This window comes from Chlorocebus sabaeus, chromosome 5 (genome assembly GCF_047675955.1).
Source record: "Chlorocebus sabaeus isolate Y175 chromosome 5, mChlSab1.0.hap1, whole genome shotgun sequence".
Taxonomy (NCBI): Eukaryota; Metazoa; Chordata; class Mammalia; order Primates; family Cercopithecidae; genus Chlorocebus; species Chlorocebus sabaeus.
The window spans coordinates 2,962,088-2,981,390 of record NC_132908.1 but is presented as its reverse complement, the minus strand read 5'-3'; the positions used below and the strand labels follow the sequence as shown (position 1 = coordinate 2,981,390).

At 62.4% G+C, this 19,303-nt stretch overlaps 3 protein-coding genes across 4 annotated transcripts; 1 reads left to right on the top strand and 2 right to left on the bottom strand.

Moving 5' to 3' along the window:
- Positions 1-416: 416 nt before the first annotated feature.
- Positions 417-9,634, top strand: PKMYT1 (protein kinase, membrane associated tyrosine/threonine 1). The gene is made up of 9 exons (XM_007983187.3): positions 417-658; positions 1,119-1,383; positions 5,385-5,752; positions 6,604-7,097; positions 7,765-7,871; positions 8,004-8,176; positions 8,262-8,419; positions 9,204-9,281; positions 9,362-9,634. Exons 2-9 carry the CDS (start codon positions 1,374-1,376, stop codon positions 9,471-9,473), a joined length of 1,500 nt encoding a protein of 499 aa, XP_007981378.3. The 5' UTR covers positions 417-658; positions 1,119-1,373; the 3' UTR covers positions 9,474-9,634.
- On the bottom strand, positions 8,932-13,221 carry PAQR4 (progestin and adipoQ receptor family member 4). The gene is made up of 3 exons (XM_007983200.3): positions 12,582-13,221; positions 11,041-11,262; positions 8,932-10,905 (listed from the first exon to the last, which is right to left on the bottom strand). The coding sequence occupies exons 1-3, from the start codon at positions 12,745-12,747 to the stop codon at positions 10,472-10,474; spliced, it is 822 nt and encodes a 273-aa protein (XP_007981391.2). The 5' UTR covers positions 12,748-13,221; the 3' UTR covers positions 8,932-10,471.
- Positions 13,222-14,183: 962 nt separating this feature from the next.
- Positions 14,184-19,096, bottom strand: KREMEN2 (kringle containing transmembrane protein 2). 2 transcript variants are annotated; one of them, XM_007983210.3, is made up of 9 exons: positions 17,775-19,096; positions 17,356-17,530; positions 16,178-16,269; positions 15,977-16,101; positions 15,633-15,786; positions 15,207-15,539; positions 15,004-15,129; positions 14,845-14,923; positions 14,184-14,639 (listed from the first exon to the last, which is right to left on the bottom strand). In XM_007983210.3, exons 1-9 carry the CDS (start codon positions 17,866-17,868, stop codon positions 14,429-14,431), a joined length of 1,389 nt encoding a protein of 462 aa, XP_007981401.3. In that variant the 5' UTR covers positions 17,869-19,096; the 3' UTR covers positions 14,184-14,428. The 2 variants fall into 2 exon arrangements, with proteins under 2 accessions (XP_007981401.3, XP_007981414.3); XM_007983223.3 differs by lacking the exon at positions 14,845-14,923.
- Positions 19,097-19,303: the final 207 nt, after the last annotated feature.

The following is a 19,303-nucleotide window of genomic DNA, read 5'->3' as shown; positions in this document are numbered from 1 at the left end:
TTTTTCTGGCTTCCGAAACCGCGCGCTAGGAGTTGGGGGTCGTGTGTCTGGCCTGCCACTGCGACCCTGGCTCAGAACATGACCGGAGTGAGAAGTGGGGTGCCGGGACCCGGGAGGTCGTAGGGACTTCCTGGTCCTACCCGGAGTAACCCTGGGGCTATGCCTGCTTCGAGCATCGGGATAGCAGTCCCTTTCATGGACCCAAACACTACACCAGCCCAGCGAGGGCGGTGGGTGTCGGGAGCGAGGCCTGGAGTGCAGTGGACGTCCCAAGGACTAGGCGGCAAGCGCTAGAGGGCGAGTGAGGCCCGGCCGCCCACGCCCTGGGCCAGCGCAGAGGACCCTGTGCGCCTGCGCAGTGAGCGGCGGGGCGGGGCGGCGGCGCGCACGCAGCACGAGGGGAGGAGCCCCGGAGCCTGGGCACCCCTGACGGGCTGCACAGTGGAGGGGGAGGGGCCTCGAGGCCGGTTTGGAATTTTTGGCGCGAGCGGCTCCGCGCGCGTTCACGGGCCGTTCCCCCTCAGGGGTGTCCTCCGCCCGGGCGTCCGGAGCAGTCGACGGCAGACTCCGGCCCGCTGGGCCACCTGAGGGCTCCCGTGGCCTCCGCGGACCCGGAATCTGGGCCCTCGCGGACCCGCGCCCCGCCCAGCCGCCCCAGGTAAGTCCAGACCCCGCCATGAGGGGCCTCGGCGTGGCCACCTCGCCGCTCCCCTCCGCCTCGCCCGGTCGGCGTCACCCCTGCCCCTCAGGCCTCCCGGGCGGCCCGCCCGCATCCCCTCAGGCCCGCCCCCGCCAGCCCCTGCCTCTCGTCCTCCCCAATTCCTGGTTCCCTTGCCCCAGCCCCTTCCCAGCGGCGGCCCCGCCCTACTCGCCCCTCCCGGAGACCCCGCCTGCTGTCCATCAACCCCGCGCCACCGCGCTCCCCGTGACGGCCCTTCCCCCGTGACAGCCCCTCCCCCAGAGACAGCCCCTTCCCCGGTGACACGCCTTCCCCCAGTGACAGCCCCTCCCTGGTGACAGGCCCTCCCCCAGTGACAGCCCCTCTTCTCCTGCAATAGCCCCTCTTCCTTGGTGACAGCCCCTTCCCGTGACAGCCCATCCACTGCTCTGTTTGCCAGGGTTTCCCCACACCCACGGAGTGAACTCAGCCGCGGCCCTGCCTGGAAGGAACTTACAGTCTACCCGGAAAGGTGGCCCGCAGATGTGTTGGGCCTGGTGAGAGGGTGAGGCGAGACGGCCCAATCGCCCAGGGCCCTGGAAGCTGCGGAGGTCACCCCTGCCTGGCCTTAGCTCAGGGACACCCTGGATTCACGTGGGAGCCCCTGCTCCTACCTCCCCCATCCCACCACTGAGGCTGTTGGGCCAGGCCAGTCATGCTAGAACGTAAGTCATAGGGATGGTGGGAGAACTGGGTTAAGATGCACAGGTCCAGGTCCCCGAGGGTGCCAGGGTCGGGCCTGGAGGCTGTGTTTGTGACCAGTGACCTCGAAGATCCCAATACCGTGGCTCCTGACTTGGAGAAACCCTGGTCTGGGACTCTGAGGTAATTAGAATCAGAGGAAGAGTCTCCGCAAGATGGAGGGCAGCCTGCCAGCCAGGCCCAGGTAGCATCCCTCCGCTTACCTCTCTACTCCCTCAGATACTGGAGACTGGTCTTTTTAGATTTTTATTTATTATTATTATTATATATATTGTTTTGAGATGGAGTTTCGCTCTGTTGCCCAGGCTGGAGTGCAGTGACACAATCTTGGCTCACTGCAACCTCTGCCTCCTGGGTTCAAGCAATTCTCCTGCTTTAGCCTCCTGAGTAGCTGGGATTACAGGCATGCACCAGCACGCCCAGCTAATTTTTGTATTTGTAGTAGAGATGGGGTTTCACCGTATTGGCCAGGCTGGTCTCAAACTCTTGACCTCAGGTGATCCGCCTGCCTCAGCCTCCCAAAGTGCTGGGATTACAGGCGTGAGCCACCGCTCCCAGCCTGCTTTGAAGTCTTTGTTAAATCTAACATCTGGAGGCCGGATGTGGTGGCTCACCCCTGTAATCCCAGCACTTTGGGAGGTTGAGGTGGGCAGTTCGCTCAAGTCCAGGAGTTTGAGACCAGCCTGGGCAACACGGTGAAACCCCGTCTCTACATGATATACAAAAATTAGTCAGGTATGATGGTGCAAGCCTGTAGTCCCAGCTACTCAGGAGACAAAAGTGGGAGGATCCCTTGAGCCTGGGAGGCAGAGGTTGCAGTAAGCTGAGATCCTACCACTGCACTCCAGCCTGGGTGATATAGTGTGACCCTGTCTCAAGAAAAAAAAGTGACATTGGGGCAGTTTCTGTTGCCTGTTTTGTTTTTTCATGTGTACGGGTCATACCCTCTTGTGTCTGTATATCTTGTAGTTTTTTGGTGAAAACTGGACATTTTTGGTAATATGTTGTAGTAACTGTGCATACTGGCTCTCCACCCTCCTCCAGGGTCTGTGATCGTTTATTTGTTGGAGACTGGCTGGACTATTGTATTGCAGTCTATGTCCCCTGCACTGTGAGTCCTCTCATGTCACTCCCCTGAGGATGCAGCCATGGGCATGTGCACAGCCACCCTGGGACAAGAGTGGTTTTAGGAGGGCCCACTCTATTTTTTTCCCCCAATCACACCCAACTCTTAGGCTCCACCAGTGACCAGTTTGTTGCTCTGTTGTTTTTTGTTTGTTTGTTTGTTTGTTTTGAGACGGGGTCTCACTCTGTTGCCCAGGCTGGAGTGCAGTGGCATGATCTCGGCTCACTGCAACCTCCACCTCCCGGATTCAAGCAATTAGCAATTCTTTGCCTCAGCCTCCCGAGTAGCTGGGATTACAGGCACCCGCCACCACGCCCAGCTAATTTTTTTTTTTTTTTTTTTTTTTTTTTTTTTTTTTTGTATTTTTTAGTAGAATTGGGGTTTCACCATCTTGGCCAGGCTGGTCTTGAATTCCTGACTTGTGATCCACCTGCCTCGGCCTCCCAAAGTGCTGGGATTACAGGTGTGAGCCACCATGCCAGGCTGCTCTATTGTTTTTTATAATACTTTGGTGCACCAGCCTCACCAACATGGTGAAACCACATCTCTACTAAAAATATAAAAATCATCCTAGTGTGTTGGCACACGCCTGCATTCCCAGCTGCTCAGGAGGCTGAGGCAAGAGAGTTACTTGAACCTGGGAGTTGGAGGCTGCAGTGAGCCGAGATCATACCACTGCTCTCCAGCCCGGGCAATAGAGTGAGACCCTGTCTCAAAAACAAGCAAACAAACAATACCTTGGGGCATAAATTGTTCCACAGGCTCATCCAATTAAATTTTTCTTTGTGTTGTTTTGAGACAGAGTCTCGCTCTGTTGCCCAGGCTGGAGTGCAGCGGCACGATCTTGGCTCACTGTAATCTTTCCCTCCCAGGTTCCAGCAATTCCCCTGCCTCAGCCTCCTGAGTAGATGGGACTACAGGCATGCACTACCACACCTGGCTAATTTTTGTATTTTAGTAGAGATGGGGTTTCACCATGTTGGCCAGGCTGGTCTTGAACTCCTGACCTCAAGTGATCTACACACCTCAGCCTCCTAAAGTGCTGGGATTACAGCCATGAGCCACTGTGCCCGGCCAGATCCAATTAATTTTGAGCTCTTTTGACAGGGTGGCTTTTGAGGTCAGTGAGGTTTGTTCTGACTGCAGGCAGACTTTTCCTACCTATCTCTTTCCCCACTTCTCTGTGGTTAACCAGCTGGCTTATGGTTCAGCTGGTTGTCCTAATACAGGTACCAGTCTCTTAACAGCTCACCACCAAAACCTCCACTGATTTTGACAGCCCCTTTAAACTTGAACTTCCCTATGCACTGTTTCAAATCAAGCCAATTTTCAGGGGGGTGGTGGGTGGGGAGAACTCTGTTTTTTTGGTGGTTTTTTTGTTTTTGTTTTTTTTTTGAGACGGAGTCTGGCTCTGTCACCCAGCCTGAACTGCAATGGTGCGATCTTGGCCCACTGCAACCTCTGCCTACCAGGTTCAAGCAATTCTCCTGCCTCAGCCTGCCGAGTAGCTGGGATTATAGGCGCACGCCACCATGCCCAGCTAATTTTTGCATTTTTAGTAGAGACGGGGTTTCACCATGTTGGCCAGGGTGGTCTTTAACTCCTGACCTCAAGCGATCCACCTGCCTCGGCCTCCCAAAGTGCTGGGATTACAGGCATGAGCCACCATGCCCGGCCTAGAACTCTGTTTATGACCTATGTCTACCCCTAGGCTAAATCTCTGTCTGAGCCGTGCCGTGAAACTGGGGGCAGGACAGCAGTGCACCTCTCTGCGCGCTGCTGTTGCTTTAGGAGCAGGTCGCTGGGTCATGCAGGAGCCTGTGGCCTTCTTGGTTTCCCTCTCCCAGTGTGGAACCTCCTTCCTACAAATGAGCTGGGCCTCCACGTTCCCAGCCTGCGGGGCCTGACATACAGCTTCTATTCTGTGTGTGGGGGCAGGTGGAAGAAGGGAGCCCCCGGCCTGTCTGCCACACTCAGCTGGAATTTAGCCTCTGCCACATGGAGCTTGTAGGGTTGAGAAGTGCTGAGAACCTGGCTCTCCTGGGCAAACACCCTAACCCTTGACAGGGAGCTGGGGGAGAGGAAGCCCTTCTTCTTGGCCACACCTGCCCACAGTGCTAGGCGGGGAGAGAGGGGTGCTGGAGGTGGGAGGGCAGGAGTGTCATGGCTCAGGTACCAACAGGCTTGCTGTTATTCCCAGGCCTTGGCAGGTTTTCTTGTGTAAACCTTTGTTTGCTGTGTGCCCTGGGCACCATGCCTAGAGGCTTTCAGTGCTTGCTTTTGAATAATCGTCACCAGTTGTGCTGTTTCCCTGGGGGAGGCGTCCATGGGGCTGTGCACACTGCCGTTCTGGAAGTGGACACCACTAGCTGGGTTTTGGCATGACAGATATGAAAAAGAAAGATACTTGAGGGATTCTGGGTTTTCACTTTGGAACTGGAGATAAGGGATCGTGGGCCCGTGTGGTCTTGGAAGAGGTTGTGTAGTCTAAGGTCAAAGAGCTGACCATGACAAGGGCAGGGATGCAGGCGCAGCCCGTCTGACCCCAAACTGCCTTGGTCTTAACCTCTACCCGACCGCAAGACACTCAAGAACACGGGCCCCATGGTTTTCCTCTTATGTTTCTATTGTCTCTAAAATACAACAGCCCAGTGGGCAGGTGAGTGTGAGTCTGTCCTCTACCTTTTCTTGGTAGGTGCGTATTGCCCCCATGGCCGTTTGAAGTAGAGTAAGTGTGTGGTGTAGACACAGCTGTCTTCTTTGGCCTCTTTGGGACAAGGTCAGGTGGTATCAGAGTGGACACACTGCCGTGTACTCAGCCTCTGTCTCTGCCCCCAGGGCCTCCTGCACTGGCCATGCCCATGCCCACGGAGGGCACCCCGCCACCCCTGAGTGGCACCCCCATCCCAGTCCCGGCCTACTTCCGCCACGCAGAACCTGGATTCTCCCTCAAGAGACCCAGGGGGCTCAGCCGGAGCCTCCCACCTCCGCCCCCTGCCAAGGGCAGCATCCCCATCAGCCGCCTCTTCCCTCCTCGGACCCCAGGCTGGCACCAGCTGCAGCCCCGGCGGGTGTCATTCCGGGGCAAGGTCTCAGAGACTCTGCAGAGCCCTGGGTATGACCCAAGCCGGCCAGAGTCTTTCTTCCAGCAGAGCTTCCAGAGGCTCAGCCGCCTGGGCCACGGCTCCTACGGAGAGGTCTTCAAGGTGAGTGAGGGAACACCTTCCAGGCCCATCTAGAGGACCTCCTTTGTGTCTCTGCCCCTCCTGTGGCGGGACAGGGTCCTGGGCAGCCTGATCCCCTTCCGTTCCCTACATCCTGTCCCTATGGGGCTCACAGGCTCCCTCCACATTTGACTTGGCTGCTCCCATCACCCCCAATGCTGGCCCCTCCAGGGGCTGCTCTGTGCACACTGGCCCCTTGTCCAGAGCCTGGCATGCATTGCAGCAGCCCCTGTGCCATCTCCTCAGGCCCTGGCGCCAGCTGTGCAGGGTCCTTGGCGAGTCTGCCTGGCCCCTGGTACCGGCCCTGAGTGCAGTGCCTGGCCAGCCCTCCCCAGGCTGGCAGGCTCTGAGCTACCCCCTGCCTGCCACCTTGTTTTTCTTAAACACAGTTTCCAGTCATTTATATTTTCTTTTAAAGAATAGTTTTCCCTTGTACAACTCCTATATGAAGACAATTTTGTTAAAAAGTACAAACAACATTGGCCCCCAGGTCAGCTTTCTCACAGGGGACCCCACTTTTCACATCACAGCCTGTGCTGCCTGTGTTGCTCTGCAGCTGCTTTTTCCACCTTCTGACACATCCAAGAGGTCCCCTGGGGTCAGTGCAGGTCGGCCCTGGCTCCTCCATCGCTGGGTCTCCACAGACCCAGCCTCAGGGATGGAGGTTTGTCTGGTTTTGCTGTTGCCCTGGGCAGGGGTCTGAGATAGATACCAGCTATACCACTGTCCCCCGTGTGTGAACCCTTAATGGGGTCTGTCAGGTTGTCCCCCTACCTGATTGTGCCACTTGTGGCTCACCCCCACCCTGCGTGTGGGTACCACCTTCCTTCCAGGTGCGCTCCAAGGAGGACGGGCGGCTTTATGCGGTAAAGCGTTCCATGTCACCATTCCGGGGCCCCAAGGACCGGGCCCGCAAGCTGGCCGAGGTGGGCAGCCACGAGAAGGTGGGGCAGCACCCATGCTGCGTGAGGCTGGAGCAGGCCTGGGAGGAGGGCGGCATCCTGTACCTGCAGACGGAGCTGTGCGGGCCCAGCCTGCAGCAGCACTGTGAGGCCTGGGGCGCCAGCCTGCCTGAGGCCCAGGTCTGGGGCTACCTGCGGGATATGCTGCTTGCCCTGGCCCACCTGCACGGCCAGGGCCTGGTGCACCTTGATGTCAAGCCTGCCAACATCTTCCTGGGGCCCCGGGGCCGCTGCAAGCTGGGTGACTTCGGATTGCTGGTGGAGCTGGGTACAGCAGGAGCTGGCGAGGTCCAGGAGGGAGACCCCCGCTACATGGCCCCTGAGCTGCTGCAGGGCTCCTATGGGACAGCAGCGGATGTGTTCAGGTGGGGACCAGGGCATGCCAGGTGTTTGGCAGGCTGTGGGAGGCCCTTCCTGGGACGGAAGCTCTGTTCCTCAGGAGGGAAGCTCCACCCTAGCCCAGGACACCCGGCCTCAGAGCCACGAGGCTGAGACACTGTCCCTGCCCTCCAGTGGAGAGGCTCTCTGGTCAGGCTGCCTGTGAGCCTCGAACCCTCCAGAGCCGCTTCGTGTAACCTGCCGCCTCCTCATAGCTCTACAGGAGAAACAATTGTCACTCCATTTACAGCCAGGTTAAGGGCCTTGCTGGAACCCACTGCTAGCAGGTGGCGCAGCTGAGACTGGCCCCAGGCACTGGGTTCTAGGGTCCACACTGGTAACCACTGCCCTGATCATCAGGATGGTCATACCTTTCAGCAGTAACTGGTGTCTGTCCATCAGGGCACTGGGCGGACTCACCACTGTGGCACGTGGGTTCCCTGGGCACAGGGCCCATATTCCATGATGTCCCCATCCTGCCCAGGGTTCATGATCAGCCCTGCTGGGGCCTCCCTTCCCCCTGCTTCCGCCCTTCCCTGACTGATGAAGGAAGGCAGCATCCCTCTCCCACCCACCTCCAAGAGGCAGCCCGGGACTGGGTCTGTGTCCCAGGGCCAACCCTGCCCCCTTCTGTCCCCATCCTGTCCCTGCCAGTCTGGGCCTCACCATCCTGGAAGTGGCATGCAACATGGAGCTGCCCCATGGTGGGGAGGGCTGGCAGCAGCTGCGCCAGGGCTACCTGCCCCCTGAATTCACTGCCGGTGAGTGGGTGAGGGCGGGAGGGGGTGCTGCCATGGGCTCCTGGGGAGACAGTGGCTGGCCATGGAAGCACTGCTGGGCTTAGGGTGCAGTCGGCGTTCTGGGACCCTGATGTGGTCCTTCCTCATGGGCAGGTCTGTCTTCCGAGCTGCGTTCTGTCCTTGTCATGATGCTGGAGCCGGACCCCAAGCTTCGGGCCACAGCTGAGGCCCTGCTGGCACTGCCTGTGTTGAGGCAGCCGCGGGCCTGGGGTGTGCTGTGGTGCATGGCAGCGGAGGCCCTGAGCCGAGGGTGGGCCCTGTGGCAGGTAAGCTCCTGAGAGTGGCGGCTGCCTGCCCTGCCCCCAGCCCCAGGGTCTGCCTGCCCACATCCTGAGCTCCTCTCCCCCACAGGCCCTGCTTGCCCTGCTCTGCTGGCTCTGGCATGGGCTGGCTCACCCTGCCAGCTGGCTACAGCCCCCAGGCCCACCAGCCACCCCGCCTGGCTCACCACCCTGCAGCTTACTCCTGGACAGCAGTCTCTCCAGTAACTGGGATGACGACAGCTTAGGGTGGGTTTGAGTGCAGGGTATGGGGGGCTGGGAGGAAGGTGGGGGATATCACTGGGGCTCCATGGAGATTCGTGGTGAATGGGGACCACTCCCACAAACCTGGCCTCCATCACACCCTGGGGGAGGGAACCAAGACTGGTGGGGTGCGGCCCAGCCAGGCTTAATGCAGCTGGGCGTGTGGACTGGCTGCTCAGGGCATGGCTTCACATTAGGGCACCGGCACCCCAGGGAGTGGCCGGCCGTGCATCCCCGACACCAGTGGAGGCTGCCAGTGCCCAGGGACAAAACATTGTCCCTTCTCTGGGAAGAGAAAGCCTCTAGAGTCTGGGGAGTGCTGCCCCGGGAACAAGTCCTTGGTCCCTGGGGCGTGGTAGCTGAGTGAGAGGCTATAATTAGGAAACCACACACTCGGGGCAGACAGCTCTTGGGGACTCCACAGTTAGCCCCTTCCTGACAAACATCACTTCCTCCCTCGGGGGCACTTGATAGCGAACAAGAAGTTCCAAGAAGGCTGACATTCACTAAAAGTTTACTTCAGATCTGCCTCAGTCAAGTCCATGTGTTCTGAAAAGGACAGAGGGGGCCTTGGAGTGCAGCCAGATGGAAGGACTTTGAAGGCTGTCCAAGTGCTGCTTTCAGAGTGCACCAAGTTTTTATTGTCCCTGACTGTGGCTCCCTGCCTGTTTGTCAGGCAGGAGCCAGGAGCCTGTGTAGGGACGGAGCTGGTTTCATCCCGTACTCCCTAGCCCTGGACACCCTGTTTGTCTTGCCCGCCCTCCTGCAGGCCCTCACTCTCCCCTGAGGCTGTCCTGGCCCGGACTGTGGGGAGCACCTCTACCCCCCGGAGCAGGTGCACACCCAGGTAAGCAGATCCATGGGCTGGGGTGGGCAGGGCTGGCTTTTGGATCCTGAGTGTCACTACTCTCTCCTCCCTACTCCCAGGGATGCCCTGGACCTAAGTGACATCGACTCAGAGCCTCCTCGGGGCTCCTTCCCCTCCTTTGAGCCTCGGAACCTCCTCAGCCTGTTTGAGGACACCCTAGACCCAACCTGAGCCCCAGGCTCTGCCTCTGCACTTTTAACCTTTTATCCTGTGCCCCTCCCACCGCTCTTGAAACTGGGGCCCCTCGGGAACTCCCATGGTCTTCGCTGCCTGGCCATGTCCAATAAAAAGTATTTGAGCCTTGGGAGCATCCAAGCTTCCTCATGTGGCAACATGGCCCTTCCTGTCCCCTTATTGATGTCATCCAGGGTCTTAGGCCCCTGAGGCTGAGCCCTGCTGTAGAACCCAGCACTCCTAGCCTTGGGCCAGCAGCTGAAGCCCCATGCTGTGTGGAACAAAGAGGTTTCCTGAGCAGGCACATCCCTGGTGGGCAGCTGGAGCTGTTGGAGTATGGCACTCAAGGTGGAGGGCAGGCACGGCCCAGAGGTCCCAGGATCCGAGGCCACTGAGCTCCATGTGCCAGTTTCCTAGAAGCAGCAGCTTCGGCCCTTGTGCCTGTGGCCAGCTGGTAAAAGAAGGGTCCACGCCCCCTTGGTCCTTTTGCCCTGAATGCCTTACTCCATAGTCTCTGGGCGGAGGGAGCCAGGGCAGGCAAGCTTGTGGCTGCTGGGAGGGCTGGTATGCAGGGCAGAAAGATGGAGGTCAGGAAGCCTGGGCCCAATGGGCTGGCCAGAGGCCTGGTGGGAGGAGCAGGATGGGGTGAGGGCTCCGGGCTGGCGGCCTGGCAGGACTTGAACTCTCAGAGCAAGACATGACCCCAGAGTCCCTCTGGTCCAACCCCACAGGTCACAGAGGGTAAAGAGGTCCCAAGAGGGAAAGATTTCCTTCCAGCTGACACAGTAAAACAGGAGCTTGGAGGGAAAAGGCAGGGAAGGAAGTTGGAGTGCCACGGCATGGGCAGAAGAGGTCAGTCCACAGGGAAGAACGGGTGAACAGGGCTCCTGCCGAGAAGCAGGAGCATCGAGCTGGAAGCATCCAGGGAGCCAGCCCCTTGCAGACAAGTTGGGAAGAACACCTGGAGGCTGCTGTGGGCAGACTGGCAAGGCAGCTCAGTCCCGGGGACAGGCGTGGTGGGCAGCCCAGAGTAGGTCGGGCACAACGCCGGCATGCAGCTGCAGGATGGAGCCCACGCTCAGCAGGTGCATGATCTGGTGGGAATTGCCCCAGTAGTCGAAGCGGCCGGGTCCCCAGCGCTCAGGCAGGCGTGCTACGTTCACCAGCCCCCCAAGCAGCGCCAGTGCGTCCATGCGAAGGTAGCAAGGCAGGGAGCCTGGAGCCCCTGAGCCCAGCCCCACTCCCCGGGCCCCAAATACCAGCAGGCGGGCAGCAGCCTGCCAACCAAATGCCCGGAGCCGAGCACTAGTGGAGGGGGCGGTGAGGGCACGCCAGCCGGCCACACCCGACAACACGGTGTAGCCCACCAGGGCAGCCGGGCGCAGCCAGGGCCTGCAGGCCAGGGTGCAGTGGATGATGGGCAGGGCCCCTGCACAGAGGAGAGAACAGGAGAGGGCATGTCAGTGTGAGGGTCCGCCTGCCCTTCCCTACCCATGGCTTGTATTCGTGTCCCATGCCTCCCCCACCAGTGGCTCCAGCTCCCATCCCTGGGACCCTGACTCACCAAGGGTGTTGACAAGGCAGACCCCACACATGTCCAGGGCGAGGAGCCGGGCGTACACAGTGCTGCCCCCTTGGTGGCACATAAAGAGGTGATAGAGCACGGAGCCTGCGGGGGGTGCCAGGCAGGCCACGCAGTGTGTGCCTCCCAGCCAGCCATCCTTGCCCAGCTGACCCCAGGGCATGGTCATTGGCACCAACACCAGGAAGCCCAGCAGGGCCAACCCTAGGGAGGGAGACAGTCATCTACCAGATAGCTTCAGTCACATCCTCAAGGGGACCACAGTCCAGACACAACACAGGGCAGAGCAAGACAGGTCCAGGTAATGCTGTCATCCAGCTGGCCGCCTGGCCTTGGCCAGAGGCAGGCCCTGGGCAAAAGGCTTTTTGCACTGGTTACTTATCATGGCTCAGGATGGTCTGGGAAGTAGAGACCATGATCCCCACTTTGCAGGTGATGAAACAGACTTGGAGGGGCTGAGCAACAGGCCCCAGGTGAGCCCAGCAAGTAAGCAATGGCAGAGGACAAGCCTGCGCCCTCCCACCCTCACACTGCTCTCCCCACACAAGCAGGAGGTCACAGGAGAAGCCTAAGGCAGTGAAACCTCAAGCTGAGTTGTGAAGAGGACACATGAGCAGTGATGCCAGCCTGGGGCCACTTAGCTTGCTCTTCCCAACCCAAGTCCTCCCCTCTTCATAAGTGTCCAGACAAACAGAGGCACTGGGCCTTTTTATCTTCCAAAAAGGGGTGAGACCAGGCAGGGGAAGAGAAGTCCAGAATGAAGGGAAGGGGGCTGTGAGGGGCTCCGTCCCATCTCCCCAGGCCTCTCCCCGGGGAGTTTCATTCCAGCCTAGCCCTTTCTGGGAGTTCTCCACCCCTCCCCGCCGGCCTCTAGCACTGGCCTCCCTGGGGCCAAATGGGGCTCCGAAGGCTGCCCACTCTTATGGGATGTGGCCTGGCAAAAACTCGGGGAAGGCACCCAGGCCAGGCCCAGCCGCTCAGGGTCCCTTGCCTGCTTGGGGCAGCTCAAGGACGGGCAGGGCTGTGTCAGCAGAGCTCCGCGGGGCGCGGAGGAGGGGCCGGGCGCCTGTTGGGGGAAGAAGGAGCCGCCACCAGGCGGAGCCCCAAGACAGAGCTGCTTGGGGCGGGGGCGTCAGGACGGCTGCGCTGGGAGGCTCCTCCTGGGCCCTCTTCACTGCAGTCAACACCATCTCCCGGCTGGGTGCTGGCGGGAGAGGGTGCCCAGGGCGCTGGAATTACAGAGGCTGGACACCAAGCTCCCTACCCCTGGGGCTCAGAGGGATTAAGCAGGCTCAGACCCCACTCTGCTTCGCTCTCCTGACCCGGCCCCCACCCGCCGGGAAAGCGGAAGCTGGCAGCGCGGCCCGGGACAATGGCAGCTTTGTCACCGCGGCTACTGGCCGTGCCAGGGCCGGGGCAGCCCAGGACTTGGGCGCTGGGGCCCTCCTCGGCCTCAAAGCCCCCGGCCCAATGCGGGCAGGGCGGCCACGGGTGTGGGAAGCGCGTTGCGGGACGCGGCTCACCGTGTGTGTAGATGTTGCCCAGTTCGTTGTGCAGGTAGAAGAGGCTGCGCAGGCAGCCTGAGCCGCTGCTGGCGGGCCGGTACCCGGTCAGCACGAACTTATTGAACTGCAGGTGCGGCGGCGAGCTGGCCCAGTCCAGCAGGCGCGGCCCGGCCAGGAACGCCATGGTCCGCACCGCGCGGGCAGCCCGTGCTCCTCCTGTCCCCGAGCCGCCTCCTCAGTGGGGCCGCAGCGTGGGGAGGCCCATCACTGCCAGGCGCCCGGCGCCCACCAGCCGCCCTGCGCTCGATCGGCGCACGCGCTGGCTAGGGGGTCCCAGCCCGCGCCCCTCCCGCGCTGCGCACGCGCGAGTCCGACGCCCCCGCGCCGGGGTGGAGGCTGGGGACGCACCGGACGCCTGAGCGCACTGCGGTCGGCTCCGCTGAGGCGGTCGCGCCGCAGGGACTGCTCGCGGCGGCAGCGGTGGCCGGTAGTCTCTCTGCAGCCGGGAGGACGGGCGCGGCCGGACGCGGGAGGGGACGCCAGGCTCCGCCCAGGCTCATAGTCCCCGCCGGCAGGCCAGCGTTTCGCGCGCTGGTCTCCTGACGTCGGCGCAGCGAGAGCCAATGGGCGCGGCCGGCGGGGAGGCTCCGCCCCGAGGCCGTCCAGGCCTCGCCTCCTAGCATAGTAGGCGTGATCCCAGTCTTATTTGCATGGGGTGGCTGGGGGCTTGCGACCCGACGTTCCGGGTCCTGCGAGCTCCGCTAGAATGACCCTGGCACCTCGTGTCCCTCAGAAACTGTGCATCCGGGCTTTCCGCGTGACACCCAGGTCTCCGCACCTTTGGGCACCCACCCTCGAGGGCACAGTCCCGCCACCCAGCCCCACCCTGCAGACCGGGCTCTGTCCAAGGTGCTGCCGGACGGGTCCGGCCTGGGTCCGGCCTAGATTCGGTGCGCCCCCACTCCAGAGTGATCTTTCCGCCGGCCGGACTCCTCCGGAGTGCAGCAAGGCGCTCCACGGTACCCTGGCCTTTGAAGGCGTGCCTCACGCGCCCGCAGCTGTCCGGAGAGGCCCTGCCCTTCGCGCCAGGCTTCTCGGAGCGTGGGCTCAGCCCAGCTTGCTCCCAGTTATCGCCCACAAGGCGCATCCTTGCGGGGCCCTGCCCAGGACAGACAGGAAACAGAAAAGATATAAGGTTGGAGGCCAAGGGAGCAAAGTTGGCCTCCGCCCTGTCCACCCTGAGCAGGGACCAGGAAGGCACCCCTTCTTCAGCATAACGCTGCCCACGATCCTCCTCCCCTTGAGCCCCCGCCTTCTACAGGACTCCACCCACCCACCCATCTGTCTGCGTTCCGGGTCCTTCTCTGCATTCTAGGCAGCTCCACCAAAGTCTGCGTGCAACGCCCTTCATTTGCATGGACACATGCAACCCTCGGCGCCTATATGGTCATTAACATGCTCCTCCCACCGCGGAAGAACTTTCGAGGCCCGGACCAAAGTAGATCCTTTATTCAAAGTCTGTGGGTGTCTTTTTGACCGTTTTTATTGACCTGTGACCTCTCACTGAGGACAGCAGTCTAAGATCACCTCAAAGACCTCTAAAACCAGAGACCACCCCCACATAAAGGTCCATGGAGAGGGGATTGGATTTCTCTTGCCCTTTGGTCTGGACCATCTGGACCCCCACGGTAAGGGTAAGTCCCAGATAATAGCACCAGATGTTTCCTGTCCGACTTCTGGTCTCCCCAAGATGACCAGAGGCCGAGCTGCCCCTAAACAGGCGCAAGGCCGAGGTAGGGCGCGGCGCAGCACAGCATCTCAGTATCTCGCTGGTGGCGAGTCCAGCGGACCCTGGGGGTCCAGAGTCAGAGAGCGGAGATGAGCGAGCGCAGGGAGCTCTGGCTGGAGGCACTCAGAGGCCGGTAGCCCGCAGCAGAACCCTCAACCTGGGGGTCCCCGGGGGAGCAGGGCAGGGGCACCCCTCGTGGCTGTCGGTACCACACAGCCCAGCTTCTCCTGGGGCCCCTGGAAGGCCCCAGCGCCGGGGACCCTTTTCCCGGAGCCAGCAGACAGCTCCTAGAGAGGGAGCAGACATCAGCGGAGCCCGACCAATCCCGCTGCAGCGTCCTGCTTTACCTGCGATCCCGCGCGCGATCCTGTGTGTGGACCCAAAGCCTCGCTCCCTTAAGAACCCAGGAGTTCCTTCCTAGCTCCGTTCCCTTCTGGGGCCCCAGCTCCCCACCACAGGTCCGCCCTCAGGCCCTGCCCCAGCGCCCCGCACCGTCGGCGCAGCGGACGCAGCAGCCCCAGGAGCAGCAGCAGCAGCACCGAGACAGCCGTCACCGTCGAGAAGACCCGGGCTGCGGGCACACGGCTGCGGTGAGGATGGGCTTGAGAGGGCGGCTCCCTGACTCCCTCCCGTCCCGCTCGCCCGCCTCACCCCCCATCGCAGCCTGCGGAGCCCCAGGCCTGGGGCTGCAGCTCACGTTGGCCCCGTCGAGGGGCGCCGCGGGGGTCTGGGTCGAGCCCTCGGGGGCCGCTGGGTCCTCGGCGGCGTCCTGCAGCCCTGCGGAGAGGGGCGTGAGTCGGGGTGGGGAGAGCGGGGTGGGAACAGAGGGCAGGGCGCGTCGGGCCGGGGCTCACCGCGGTAGGTGAGCGCGAAGCCTTGCGCGTGGCCCCGCGCGTCGCTTCGGAAAGTGAGGAGCAGCGCGGCAGTGCCCAGGCGCAGCGGCCCGGGAGGCGGTGGGCGGGCGCCATCGAAGGCGCGGAGCAGGCTGCCCGAAGCCGCGTCGCGCAGCTCCAGCCGGTCGCGGGGGTCGGCCAGCTCGAAGAGGCGGAAGGTGAGCTCCAGCGCGGCGCCCGGCGGGCCCAGGGCCCAGCTGCAGTTCCGTTCCGGCCCGTACTCATCCGGGAAGTCCGGGGAGTAGATGACGCCCTGAGGCGCCGTCCAGTTCCCCTGGCAGGAGCCCACGGACACTGAGGGCGGAGCCGGCAGTCAGGACCCTGAGGTCCAAGACAGGGCGGCTCCCCTGCCCTGCCAGGCCCCGCTAGTCCCCGCCTACTCCTCACCTTCATAGACGCCCAGCCGCCCATCTCCGCCACACAGCTGTCCGGGGTGGCCGAAACAGATCTGATCACAGTCGGTGGCAGGGGCCAGGCGTCCCCGGGCCAGGTCGCTTTCAGAGCCACAGAAGCAGGCGTAACCGGCCTCCACGCCCGCCAGCTGGGAGCACAGTCTGGGTGACCCCAGGGCAGGGGCTGGGGTAGGGGTGAAGTGGTGGGGCCTGGGGTCGGGGTGGGAATCGGGCTGGAGGTTCAGAAAGCGGTGTCTGGGTTTGGCAACTGAGTGATAGGAGTTGAGTGGGGTCTTTAGGTCCAGGTCGGGGTCACTGGTCTGGGCCCGTGAGCAGTACCTGGTACCCCTTCATGCGGCAGAAGCGAAGGCACACCTGGACCGTGAGCTTCGTGGAGGTGCCACTGGGGCCGCTGAGGGCTGGGGGTGCCCCTGAGTCCACAAAGCATCCCAGGTAGCCTGGCACTGAGGGGGGAGAGTCAGACTACCATGACTCCAAAAACAACCCTCCTTCCCACCTCTGTCCAGCTGCACCACTCACTGTGACAGGTGGGGATGTCGCAATAGCGCCAGTAGATGCCCTCCTCTGTCTCAGCCACATAGCACCACGGCTGCACATCACCATCTGGGTTACTGTGGGTGGGAGGGAGGTGGTGGGGGTCCCACCACCCCAAGAATAGCAAACCCAGGTCTGGCCCTGTGGCCTATACTCAAAGTGGCCTTCAAGGCTCTGTGCCTGTAAGCGGCTGTGCTCCCTGCTGTCCACCCACAAATTCCAGTTTTGTCCACGCAGAGCTCTGCCTGATGAAGGAACTGGACCGTCGACTTCCGAGTGGACAGCAGGAAGTCATTAAAGGGGCCTTGAGAGCTGTTTTTAGGCTTCAGCTGTTGCTAGACTTGACTCCATATATGAGGACTTTGAGGCCATCTGTAGTCTTCACCCCCACCCAGCATGGGCCTCAGCCACTTCCATCCCTCAAACCCCACCTTTTTTTTTTTTTTTTTTTTTTTTTTTTTTGAGACCAAGTCTTGCTCTGTCACCCAGGCTGGAGTCCAGTGGCGTGATCTCTGCTCACTGCAAGCTCCACCTCCCGGGTTCAAGCGATTCTCCTGCCTCAGCCTCCTGAATAGCTGGGATTACAGGCGCCCGCCGTGCCCGGCTAATTGTTTGTATTTTTAGTAGAAATGGGGTTTCACCATGGTAGCCAGGTAGGTCTCGAACTCCTGACCTCAGATGATCCGCCTGCCTTGGCCTCCCAAAGTGCTGAGATTACAGGCTTGGCCACCAACCCCACTTAAAAGCAGAAGAGCTTTGCGGCTCTCCTCCCGCTCGGTCCATCCTGCCTCAGACTGCAGCTGTGGCTCTGAACCCCAAAATAAGTTGTGTGACAAGAGTCGGTCCCCTCACTCCAGGGACCGCCCCCCGACCAGGTCCCGCCCATACGGGTCCTTTGAGTGCCCCGGTCCGCTTCTCTCCTGGCCCTGAAATGAGGCTCTGCAGAAATTGTGCACCTGAGGAGGACTCCTTTTTCGCCAGGGTTCCGCGCCCCGCGCCCCGCCCCGCCCCTCCCCTCGTTCTGGCCCTGCCCCCAGGTTCTTTGGGCAGCTGGGTTGCCGGTCCACCGCAGACCTCCACCTCGCCCGCACAGAGACCCCGCCTCGGTCCATCCCCGCAATGGCGAGCCCAGCCTCGCCCCCAGCGCAGGCCCCGCCCCTCACCGGCAGAAGTTGTGCGCGCCCAGCCCCCAGCGGCCCTGGGGGTCGCTGGCGCTGCTGTAGCTGTGTTGCTGCGTCTGGTCCCAGAAGAGGCACGGGCGGCCCGCCCCGCTCGGGCCAGTGCGGTTCTGGTGGCCGCGGTAGTCAGCCCCATTCACCTGGAAACACTCGGACAGGCCTGCACGGCAAAGGCGGGGCCTGGGGAGGTCCGGACCCACGCCGGGCATCCTCGCGCCCCTACGCCACCTCCCGCCTGCGTCCCCAGCCAGCGTCCCAGCACTAGCCCCTGCGGGAACCCTCGGGCTGCTCAGCTGCTCTGGCCACCTGCTCTGTGCCCTTCCCCAGCCTTGGGGGTCTGGCCCTGGGGGCGGAGGCCGAGGAGAGCGTGGTGAACACGGCCCGTCAGCGGTGCCCGTACTTACCTGGACTGTGCAGGCTCCCAGCCGAGGCCCCACGCGGCTGCAGCAGCGGGAGGAAGAGGAGAAAGAGGAAGCCCTGCAGGTCCTGTGTCCCCATCGCCCCCAACCAAGGATAGGTCACCCTCGCCCGGACACGTCCCGGGCTGCCCCCGGGGTCGCTCCGGGATCTCCCAGGAGACCTGGGGGGCGTTGTCCTCTGACAGTCTGCCCTCGTCCGACTCTGAGCCGCGCTCTCCGTCTGGGGTGGGTAAATCTCTCCTGGGGGTCTTTGCCTCCCAGGGCCTCTGACCCTGGAGGCGTCTCTCTGCCCCGTCTCTACCCGGGTCTCTCCGGGGGGGATCTGGCTGGGGGCGTTCTCAGTCTCTGTCTCAGCGAGCTCTGGGCGGTGCCTCGGCCTCTACACCCGCCCCCTCTCACTGCGCCTCGCTCTCGGCGTCTCCCTCGCCCAGGTCTCCAACACGCTGACTCTCGCCCCCCTCGCATCCCTCCTTGGGTCCCTCCCCTTGGGTCTCTCCCTCCCCCTGTGGGAGGCCGGGAAGCCCCGCCCAGGACTGGAGCGGAGGCAGCAGGTCCAGACGCCTCCCACGCCCGCTCCCCAGACTCCAGGCGTCCCGTGCCTCCCCGCCCCCTCTCCCTCAGGTCGGTGCCGGTTCAAGTGGGAGGGTGTGGAGGGGGACAGGTGGGGCAAGCGGACGGAAGGCCCTTAAAATGGGAGATACAGAACCCCCTCCCGTGGCCGCAGGCGCCCCAGGATACCCCGGAATGTCAGAGTTACAAGCGCCCTCCTTCCAGTGCACGCACGCGTTCGCACTCTCACCCATTCATTGCCAGGTGCTCACGCGCACACTTTCTTCGGATCCGCACGCCCCTCCCGCCCCTGGTCCAGATGCCGCTGGCCTGAAGGAGGAAGCGCCACTCCCTGCCCCTGCGCCCACGAGACAGGCGGGAGTCGTGGACGCTCAGTCCGGGATAGGCAGGGGCAGCTGGTGTCTGGGGAGAAAGGCAGCTGTGCCCCAGGTCCCAATCTGTCCCCTCCTCCCCCCGCGCCCTTCCCTGGGACCCCCAGCCCAGACTCTCTCGAGCCTTCGCACTGCAGTGGAATTCCCCCAGCGGCGCCCCCCACCTGGCGGAGAAGGGGGAGGGGAGCAGGCCCAGGCAGGCGTGGGGGGAAATTCCCCGCCCCCTCCCCCTGGGCCCGACTCCTCTAAGTCCTCTGATCTCCCAGCGCCACCCGCCCGCTGCCCCCAGGGCTTGGGGGGAGGCCAGCGCAGGTGCGTGGGAGGGCAGAGGCGGGGGCCGGGGGAGGAACTGGTGGGGGCCGGGCGCCCAGAGCGGCCCCGCCCCGCCCAGACCCCTTTGCCCCTCAGTCCAGCCTACCCAGCCCGCACCAGGCCCTCGCTAAGCTGTTGAGCCCAGGCCAACCTGTCCCCGCCCTGCAGCCCCCACACCCTCTCTGCCCCGCTGCCGATGGAGAAGCAAGATGGGATTCAGGGAGGTTCTGCCAGGCCCGGGCACCCACTGCGGTGCTGGCA